Here is a 10,584-nt window from a genome sequence, read left to right as displayed (position 1 = left end):
TCCAGCTAGTCAAAGTCTACCCCGTCCCGTCCCGTCCCGTCCCGTGTGGACCGGGGACTGAGTGCGAGGGGTTTTGTGCGCGCGCGTGTGATGACTGCGAGTGCATCGGTGCCGAAACGCCTCGTTCACAATTAAACCCGCTGCGTCTTTCTGGACAGACTCCTAAATACACAACAACAAAATACACATTTCAGTCAGCTAGGCTGCAGTGTCCTAGTGGCGGACACCGCCACCAGTCCTAGACTCTTTGCGACGGCTCCTGGCCCCTTGCTTTGGAAAACTGGTCCACCACTGTGTCACACAGGAACCAACGGCTCCCGCGGAAATAATCCTACGGCATTTCGAAATGTGAACGAGGCGTGACGCAGCGCTTAGTATTTTCCTACTAAAATCATCTTCCTGTTGCATGTGTGTGTATAGAATATATATATTATATATATATGCCTGCAGGTGTATGCGTGTGTTTTTGCATTGCATGTTGTGTGTCCCTGTCCCCCCCCCGGCCCCCACCACCCCCAGTCAAGCAGCTCCTTCTAGGACGGCTCCTGGTCCCTCTGTGGCTGAGGCTGTGGCGGACTCTTGACGATGGTGATGACCGAGGCGGTGTTGCGGCGCGGGGCCGTGGCGAGCAGGTTGCCTCCCCCGGCCTCCAGGCCCCTGGCGAACCTCTGGAGCGCCGCCAGGCGCGCGCCCAGCCCCTCCAGCTCTTTCCTCATGCCGGCGTTCTCCGCCCCGAGCCGCTCCACCTCCCGCTGGAGCTCCGTCTTCTGCTGCTCCAGGGCTTCGCGCTGCGACACCCGCTTGACCCGGCAGCTGGCGGCGTAGCCCCGGTTCTTCAAGGTGCGCCGGCGCTGCTTCAGCTTCTGGATCTCGTCGCGGGACATGCCGCGCAGGTGGAGGTTCAACTCGCGCACCGTGAGAGACATGAGCTCGCTGTCCGACAGGACGGGCACATTTTCGCCACATTCCTGCTTTACCTGAAGGGGAAGGAAGAGAGGAGGAAATAGGAAGGGAGGGAGCATGTAGAAGGTAGAGGGGGGGGAGGACAACAAATGAGATTGAAAAATAACTGATAAGGAAGGGAGTAAAACCTATTTTCAACAATGACGTTTCCTCTTGTAATAATAGTCAATGGCTAACATGACTCATTCTTCTCCAGAGACTAAGACTGAGGTTTCTGCCGGGCAGCGTGTTACCTTCAGGGCCTTGCTGCTTCTCTCTGATGACATGATCCGTCTGTCTTCGGTTGTTTTTCCCCCCCCTAAAGCACCAGTCAACACAGATACAGACAATCTGCAAACACAGAAACGGGACACAAGAAAGGGTATGTTATCACATGTGACTGGCCGGACATTTTTATTTTTTTTTTTCTTCCATCCGCTCACAAGACAGCCAGTCACCCGCGATAAAGAGAAAAAGGAGAAGCCGCAGATCTTTTATGCTTCTCCGAAACACGCTCTCTCATTAAAAACTCTGTGGTTTGATATTAAAAAAAAAAAAAAAAAAAAAAAAAAAAAAAAAAAAAAAAAAAAAAAAAAAAAAAAAAAAAAAGGAAGAGGTTTTGAAAGAGACAGGCCCTTCTCTGTTCAGCCGAAATAGTCAGGAGGAAGTTATCATGCGTCTAACCTTTGGTTGCTCAAAGCAGGTGTCCTAACCCAATTCCCTCGACACTTCCTCTTGCCTCCTACACAACACCAACGGCTCAAAACTTTCATGGTAAAAAAATAAATAAATTAAAAAAAAAGGGACAGGCAACTATTGTATTGTGGGATATGTTTCGAGAAACATGAAAAAGGACTAGAAACTACATCAAATACCTCTACTGGGGGTGGTGATGGTGCAGTGGATATGACACATGCCTTTGGTTTGATTCTCACTGTGATGCATCAACCACTGTGTCCCTGAGCAAAACACTTAACCCCTGGTTGCTCCAGAGGAGTGTGACCTCAGACATATATAGCAATTGTAAGTCGCTATGGATAAAAGCGTCAGCTAAATGACATGTAATGTAATGTGCTTACACAGTTGAAACTGTTTTTATATAATGTTTGCATTTCAGAATCAGAAAAGCTTCATTGCCATGTATGTTTTTTACACATACAAGGAGTTTGTTTTGGTGTTGCAGGTGCATGTCACACATTCCCTGAAATAAATTAAACTGGATTAAAAATAAGAGTAAAAATTAAGATAAAAAAGAGCAGAACAGCCGATTAAACCTAAAATGAAAACCTATTGAATTAAATTAGCCCATATCAAAAATGGGAGAACCTTTGCCGGGTTGGCTCAGTGGGTAGAGAAGGCGCACAGACACAGAGGTTTATGCCTCGACGCAGAGGTCCAGAGTTCGAACCTGACCTGTGACGATTTCCTGCATGTCTTCCCCTCTCTCTCTCTCACCTAGCTGTCCTGTCAAATTAAAAAGGCGGAAAAGCACAAAAAATAAAAATCTTTTAAAATAAATGATAATAGGAGAATTAAACGCCAGAACTGGGTCAGCTTTCATTTACTTTTAAAAATTGCTGCTTCCAGGAACAACCTGTAATAACAGCAGGAAGAGAGTTTGCTTGAGTCGGTTTGCCTTAACACTACTGTATTTGGAAATTTTCTCCCATTCTTCTTGCTGAACAGTACTCACAGACTGCGTGGGGACTTCCTACACTCCTCTTAAGGTCAAATCACAAATGTTGATGTGTGGGATTAAAGTCCAACATCTACGCTGGGCCAACTTGAACTGCTTTTCCCCCTTAGTCACTTCTTGGTTAATTTGGCGGTGTGCTTCAGATCACCATAATGTCGAGAGAGAAAAAATAAATAAATGACTCTGCACTTTAACTCGAGGCTGTTTTTAGCTCTATCACTTTCGCCTCCATCCTGACCAGAGCTCACAGGAGAGAAACGGCCACATGGCATGCCGATGAGAAGCTACGCCTCTTACAGCAAATCTTTTGACATTAACATTTAATTGAGACCCACAAGTTCTACGTTGACGTCATCAAACCACAGGGGGGGGGGGGTGGGTTTCCCACATAGAGTGAAAGTGTGAACTTTCATATTTACTGCAACGTCGGATTTTTTTTCTTCCAGATTGAGTGGGCTTCCATTTGGTCTCTTTGCAGCCCAGACAAAACACGAAAGAAATGTTAACAAAGCGTGGTTGCGTGTGCATAGAGTGACAAAATAGTCATTTAGTTGCTTTGAGGTTGCGGAGGACCATTTGACTTCGCTGATGAGCTAGCTAACTCCCTGCCAACTCATCATTTCTCTTTGTGAAACAGACTGATCTAGACAAGACCATGCTGCAGCTGAATTTCACCACGTCTTAAAGTGCTCATATTATGCTCATTTTCAGGTTCATAAATTGTATTTAGAGGTTGTACCAGAATAGGTTTACGTGGTTTCATTTTCAGAAAAACACCATATAGTTGTTGTACTGCACATTGCTGCAGCTCATCTTTTCACCCTGTGTGTTGAGCTCTCTGTTTTAGTTACAGAGTGAGGCATCTCACTTCTGTACCTATCTTTGTTGGGAGTTCCACATGCGCAGTAGCTAGGTAAGGACTACTAGCCAGTCAGAAGCAGAGTATGAGGACGTGCCACGCTAGCAGCTAGGTGAGCATTATAACGTGTGTTACAAAGTGACGCATGTTTGTCTCTGAAGTAAAGGCTGGACTACAGTAGAGCTGTTTGGAGCAGTTTGTGAACAGTGTTTTCTGTTGGAGATGGTAAGTCCCTTTGGGGTGGACTTGTGACTATTTCACTTTGTAAACCTATAACGTGCACAAAAAGATATATAACACAATAAAGGAAAGGGGAAAAGCCAAAAAGCATAATATGAGCACTTCAAATATTGTCTTTGCTGGGTACCAGGGTGTATTTATGATGTTTTTTTGGTCTCTTTCCTCTCGTAAATCTATCAACAACACAACCTTGAATATGCGCTAACAATCATGCTAGTTTTAAAAGCAGTTTGTGACGAAACCTTTGGGGAAATCGGTTGTTGTGAATCTTTGAATTGTATTAATATTATAGTTTAACTAACTTGGCGTAATCATTTTTTAAGTTAAAGAGAGTTGCTTTTCTGCTTGCTTTCGAATGGGATGGACTGACTTTCCTGAATTTACGACCCCCAATTATGAAAGGAGATTACATTTCTACAAATGGGGGTAAGTAAAAAAGTTGTCTTGGCCTTTTTTCTCTCCGGGAATCATAACTGTTGTAAAAAAAAAAGTGTAAACAGAGAAGACTTTATTTTTACCACTCTCCAGCAACATGCCAGTAAACAAACAGGACTCCCAACGTGCTGTCAGACAGGAGGGGGAACCATACAAGGAAAAAGTCACAATTCACTTTCGTTTAGAGTACGGTTACAAAACAAAAATCCATTTTTCTCGTCCTTCTGCTTAATAGTAACATGGGAATTTACTGTACGTGCAGGCCGCCTACAACTCATGTACATCATGTGTTGATGTTGATCTATATGAGCTGGGTGGGGGGAAAAAAAGACCTCTAAACTGCATTTCCCGACATGCGTGGGAAGTGAAGGTTGCAGCAATAGTGGTCGTCAAACCAGCCGGCGGACTCCGGCTGTGTAAACCGAGGAGACCGCCGTTTCGTAAAGTCAGGGTGATTCAGCAATAAACCGTTTGCTCAGCTCCGCCAAGCCTGCCAGTCAGTCCAAACCCAAGAAAACCAGCGGTGACCACGTCGTTCTGTGTTTGTCCAAAACAGCACAGGATATCCGCGTTTGTATTTCACTATAAATATCACTTTAGAGGACGTAGTACTTTTTTCAGTAACGCAACCTAAGTGAAACGCAACAAGTGAACGCAGCACTGCCAAAGGCAAGCTACAACTAACGCTAGTTAGCGGGTTTTATACAGTTAAAACACCCTAATATCTATTCTGTTTTGATATTTACTGACTACGTAACAAATAGCGAACACAGGCAACCCTTGCAAACTGCATTTATGAATCTAGCTAACGTTACATCCAGAATCCACCCTTATCCTTATAGGGAGAGGAGCTGGCCAGCTTGGGGTAAAGCGCTGCTGCTGCTGCTATAGTAAACAGCCATCACGAGTGCCCTCGACATCCATTTTAGCATGACTTTAAATGATCCATTTAAATTTGTTTCAAGACACACAGTTAAAAGGGGGTTAGTGAGAACCTCATCTGGCTGTCAAATGTTACAAGAGGCATAAATATTAACAGCGGGGCCAAATTATGCGCATCATCTTAAACATGCTAGTAACGTTAGCACTTAGCACCAACGGTTTCTGACGAGCTAACCTAAAGGAGATTAAAGCAAACAGCTGCCTGCTCACTTGTCCTTGGTTGGTTGGCAAGCCCCCGGATACAAGTCCTCTAGTGTTCGGCTGTTACCAAAGAATTCGAGTGAAATATTTGAACGTTTAATATTGAGTAAAAAATATAATTTACCTGCTGGATCGTAGCGACTCTAGCGACAAAATGTCAGTCCGCCTTTTCCCGGAATTACTCCGCCGCTCTCTGAGGTTGGATTCTTTCATTCACAAAAAAACACAAGCGACAATGACGTCAGGTCTAAAGAATGAGGGCGGAGCAACCCCGCCCCCGCGTCGTACTCCGGGAGGATGTAAACAAGAAATCCCTGCATCCTAAAACTTTTCCATGACCAGCCCCCTTTCGCCATTCCCAGCAACAACAACTTCTCTGGAAAAAGATTCAAACATTGGGAGAGGCTTTAGAGTCACCCTTCATTGGCACTATTTAGCATTAGAAGCCATATGATGGTGAAGTTTCAAATCAAGCAGAATCCAACAATAAAAACAAGTAGCCTATTAAAGCTAAAACCCACACACCCCACACACATACTCATAGTTTACAGTATAAATGCCGTAGCCTATATGCTGAAAAGTAGCCTACATTGATGGCAGAGTCTTTGCTGCTGCAACACAGACAACCATGTAGAGTTTGTCCATTATGTGTCTGTTTTTCTAATTCACATGGAGTTATTATAAGGGATGGGACTATTTTATTTTATTTAGTGACAAGTTCTATACAGCAGGGTATTTATGTAGCTGCCAATCAAAATGATAAATGAAAATCTATAAATGGCCAACATGTATTTTCATTGTACCTGCTGTTGCAATAGTAGGCTATGTTAAAAATTGGGATTAGGAGCAAAGGTTCCACTTTGAACTATACTGTACATATTTTGAGTGAATGCTGCGTTTGAGCTGAGCTAGTCTCGCATTGCCAGACCTCCTGGCTAGTCCACACAACATTCCCGGGATAGGAGAAAAAAACGTGCTCTGGTTTATTGGCATTTCTTTAAACCAATCACAATCGTCTTGGGCGGAGCAACGGTGCCTCTGCAAAATAGCCTCGGGAAGGAACTTATTTTGGTGGAACATGGTTTACGTTTGGAAATGGTTTTAGCCGTGCAACAGAAAACTCAGATTGGACAGACAGTCTAGCTAGATGTCTGGATTTACCCTGCAGAGATCTGGAGCAATTAACAATAGTCCTCATAAACCCACTGGAGTTTAGAATGCCAACACAAAGAAAGAGGAAGGTGATGATGGGACATCCGGCCAAAAATGAGGGACATCGGACGGAACCTCTTGCGGCACCTGAACAATCCCGTAAATGAAACGTTGTGTTGAGCTGAGTTGACATTGACATTGACAATGACCCATAAGGGAAAATGTGAATATAGGAAAATAGTGTTATATTTCCCGACTGTTACCCAGCTCCGCTGAGTGGCAAAGCAGAGGCAGATGTTGCCATGTCAAGCATAAAAATGCCTTTTAACAATATAGCCAAAAGGTGATTAATGAGGGATATACAGATGAATATCAAAACACAGTTTTGAAAGAATGCAGTTGTATAATTTGAACAAGGTAAATCTAAGGCTAGGTAAATTGGACTCAATACTAGGCAAAACGAACATACATTACATGAATATTTTTAGCCAGTTATAATATTTGTTGAGACCAATGGCTGCTATTAGACAGCCTCTACGGCAGGGGGCGCAGTTTACTTTGGGGTGAAGTACAAACTGACCCCTGCCCTGGTCTCGTCATCCGTCCCTGACAAGCCTCACGTTTCCCACTGTGACCTCAGACTGTCGTTGGACAGATGCACGCCTCTTAGCGTTAGCTTTAATGAAAGCCGGTGGGAAATTCATCAGAAATACACTAAACTGTCGGCTTTACCGTGTTTTCTAGCGACTTGTTCGCCGTGCACACAGCTTATCCAACCCGACAGAGAAGTAGCGGGCTAGCAGGAGACGACATGGCTGCAATCGAGGAGCTTTCCCCCGCTGCGGGCCCGGTGTCTACCCGGCCCCCCGAGGACGAGATTGACGACGATGAAGATGAAGATGTAAGTGGCTGGTCATTCTGGTGTACTTCAGCGTCGTGGAAATGTGGAAGAGGACAAAAAATTGAACATAGAGTCGTACTGTCTTGTTTTCAGCTTGTCATTTCCTTGGCTAAACATGGCTAGCTAACATGATTGAAACGTTACCAATGCTAACTAGCTAACTACCTGAGGTGTCTGTTCTGGCAATTGACGAACCTTTTTTGAGTCTGCTCAAAGCATACACAATTCTTAGTTAAAAAGTATTGTTTCGTCAAACTAGCTCTATATGTCACTATCATGTTATTATTATAAAAGTTATGACCGTGGCAAAATACTTAAGCACTGTGTTAACACTAGCTACACCAAGCTGTAGCAAACTTCATGATGAACAAACTGTATTTCCCAAGTTTATAAAGGAGCGTGGATTTATTTCCAATGCATGCTTTTATTCATATGAGATGCTATTTGATAGCGTACTCTTTTTGCACCAAAAGTTCCGTGTCTGATGTTTGCGTTTGTCTCCTCCAGCTGGATGAGACTCTGATGGAGAGGTTGTGGGGCCTGACAGAGATGTTCCCTGACACAGTTCGCACTGCTGCTGAAGTGTCTGCACAATGCTCGGTCTCACTGGCCAAGAAGTTTTACAGGTATCTATCTCCTTACCAATGCAGGAAGGTATGCAGTGTGGCATGGTAGCCCAGTGGATCAAGAGATTAACTGCTTATTCGTAGGTCTGATCCCAGCAGCAGCATATTGATCGACTTTGTTTTCTTGAGCTAGACTCACATCTTCCAAATGAGTACACATTAGGAATTGCTGGAAGCTAATTTTAGAAATAGAAGTCATTGGCTGGTCCATACCTTGGACTGGCACATCTTAAAGTGCTCATATTATACTTTTTGGCTTTTCCCCTTTCCTTTATTGTGTACACTGTTCACAAACTGCTCCAAACAGCTCTATTGTAGTCCAGCCTTTACTTCCGTGATGAACGTGCGTCACTCTGTAACACGTTATAATGCTCGCCTAGCTGCTAGCGTGGCACTCCCTCGTACTCTGCAACTGACTAGCTAGCAGTGCTTACTGCGCATGTGTGACTCCCAACAAAGATGGAACAGAAGTGAGATGCCTCACTCTGTAGCTAAAACAGAGAGCTCAACACACAGGGTGAAAAGAGGAGCTGCAGCAATGTGCAGTACAACAAATATATATGGTGTTTTCTGAAAATGTAACCACATTAACCTATTCTGCTACAACCTCTGAATACAAGTATGAACCTGAAAATGAGCACTTTAAAAAGCAAACATTAATCAGGTTGTTAACTTGTTTCAGTTTTTCCCGCTCGGCACTCTGGGTCGGTACTACCTCCTTCATGATCTTGGTGCTGCCTGTTGTGTTTGAGACGGAAAGACTACAGCTGGAGCAGCAGCAGCTACAACAGCAGAGACAGGTGAGTGTACAAGTAACCAACACCTGAGAGACAGCCACAGAAACCTGAGGTTTTACAGGTGTGTGGAAGCAAGTATTGACACACGCTTAGGAGTGAATGCAGTATGACCAGAAATTGCAAATTTTAATCGATTTTTTTTTTTAAATGTGCTGTATGTGACGAGTACATCAATGAACAACCTGAATGATCTCTCTCTTTTTCAGATCCTGTTGGGGCCCAACACTGGAATGTCTGGTGGGATGCCGGGCATGATGCCTCCTGCACCTGGCAAGATGTGAGACACAGGAAGGGCCAACGTGAACCTGAGATCTGCTGCCAACGAAACAGCGGGGCCGGTCGCAAGGAGAGACAGAGAGACCATGGAGAAGGGCAAAGAACTGCAGTTAAATAAAATAAATAAAAAACGGAAGCAAAAGCTGCTGCATGTCAACAGCATGGCATTAGGCTCACTCCAGCGTATTGGATTGGCTGATGGGATTGGAGGAGGAGGATGTGATGCGTTTCTAACACTTCTCTCTCGCTGTCTCTCCTTACTCCATCATCATTCAGAGACTTATTTCCAGGAGCACTGCTTCTATTTTTTTCTTTAGGGGATAGCGGGTTCAAGTGGATGCATTGAAAGACAAAAGGTTAATTGTATGTCTTGGTGTTTGCAGTCTGAAGAACATTGCTATACCTACAGTATGTGGGCAGTTTTGTCCATGATCGTGAGCTTGCTGGTTCTACTTCTATGTGGAGAATTATAAGAATAGAGTATCTGACAAACAGGTCCAATGCACTGTGGAGCAAACTGTAGACAAGATTAACTGGTAGGAATGTGTCCCATAGATGGCCTCTTGAAGTTCTACATGCTATATGACACTCTTTTCTATGTGGTGCATTCCTGTTTGTTTATTCGTAACAGTTCAAAGTTGTACTATGTATGTATGTCAAGAGTGCAATGCCTCTCATTTCACAGTTAATTGTTTTTATTATATTGCTCAGATTTTTAAGCAATATATTGTATAATTCAACATCACCAGGTTTCATGCTGTTTAACAATTTAAACATTGTTGTTTCCTTTTCCATTGATAGTATGTGAAAAGTAAAATGAATTTAAGACAGCACACGTCATAAGGTTTTGGACAAATGTGGTTGGGGTGGTTGATGACCCTGACATGTCCAGTCTGTAGAGAATGTTATTTTCTATTCTCTGTTGCCATCCATGTGAATTTACAATCTCTTTCCTCTGTTCAGTAAGCAAACTCATGTCTCTGTTTTGTGTTCAACATGACTGCAGTAATTAAAACACCAAATCAAATGGATATCCATGTGTTTACTTTAAGCATGTTTGTCATTAAACTGCCCATAAAGCAATAAATTACAATTAATGAATGAAAGGCCAGACTAAGGGATTATTTTTATCAGACATTACATTTTTTTATGTTTTCTAATATTAAAATTATTGTAGAGTATTTCTTTTCAGATTTTTTTTTTAATCGCAAATATATTTTTTGTCTCAAAATAGCAATTATACTCAAATGCCTTATAAACTGTTTTTAAGTGTCGTGCATACAACTATGCCCAGCCCCCATGGCCTTATAAGAAACCACAAAAAAATGATAAGCCATATCCCGGAATACAGCACATTCATTTTACAACAACAATATACTAAAAACAGTCTTAGAAGATAAACCAGTAAAACATGCGCCACTTCTTTTGAATGCCAGTGTACATTGCTGCATTCACTGCTCTTTTTCAGCTCCTTGTCCCGTTGGTTGTAATCATAGACTGTATCAAAGAATCGCTAT

The 10,584-nt window shown here is 43.2% G+C and overlaps 2 protein-coding genes across 2 annotated transcripts in view; one reads left to right on the top strand and one right to left on the bottom strand.

Annotated features, from left to right (window-relative positions):
• Positions 1-5,559, bottom strand: part of maff (v-maf avian musculoaponeurotic fibrosarcoma oncogene homolog F) — a 7,539-nt gene extending 1,980 nt beyond the window's left edge. The window contains exons 1-3 of the mRNA XM_039787257.1: positions 5,440-5,559; positions 1,197-1,293; positions 1-977 (exon numbers count right to left, since the gene is read on the bottom strand). The exon at positions 1-977 is cut by the window's left edge and continues 1,980 nt beyond it. Of these exons, the coding sequence (XP_039643191.1) occupies positions 534-977; positions 1,197-1,293; positions 5,440-5,528 (630 nt within the window). The 5' untranslated portion in view covers positions 5,529-5,559 and the 3' untranslated portion in view covers positions 1-533. The remainder of the gene's footprint in view (positions 978-1,196; positions 1,294-5,439) is intronic.
• A 1,495-nt stretch (positions 5,560-7,054) lies between these two features.
• Positions 7,055-10,098, top strand: tomm22 (translocase of outer mitochondrial membrane 22 homolog (yeast)). The gene is made up of 4 exons (XM_039787258.1): positions 7,055-7,368; positions 7,876-7,994; positions 8,677-8,794; positions 8,998-10,098. The coding sequence occupies exons 1-4, from the start codon at positions 7,279-7,281 to the stop codon at positions 9,070-9,072; spliced, it is 402 nt and encodes a 133-aa protein (XP_039643192.1). The 5' UTR covers positions 7,055-7,278; the 3' UTR covers positions 9,073-10,098.
• Positions 10,099-10,584: the final 486 nt, after the last annotated feature.

The sequence above is a fragment of the Perca fluviatilis genome, chromosome 21, assembly GCF_010015445.1.
Source record: "Perca fluviatilis chromosome 21, GENO_Pfluv_1.0, whole genome shotgun sequence".
Classification (NCBI taxonomy): Eukaryota; Metazoa; Chordata; class Actinopteri; order Perciformes; family Percidae; genus Perca; species Perca fluviatilis.
The sequence above is the reverse complement of the archived record's forward strand: the minus strand, read 5'-3'. Positions and strand labels throughout refer to the sequence as shown.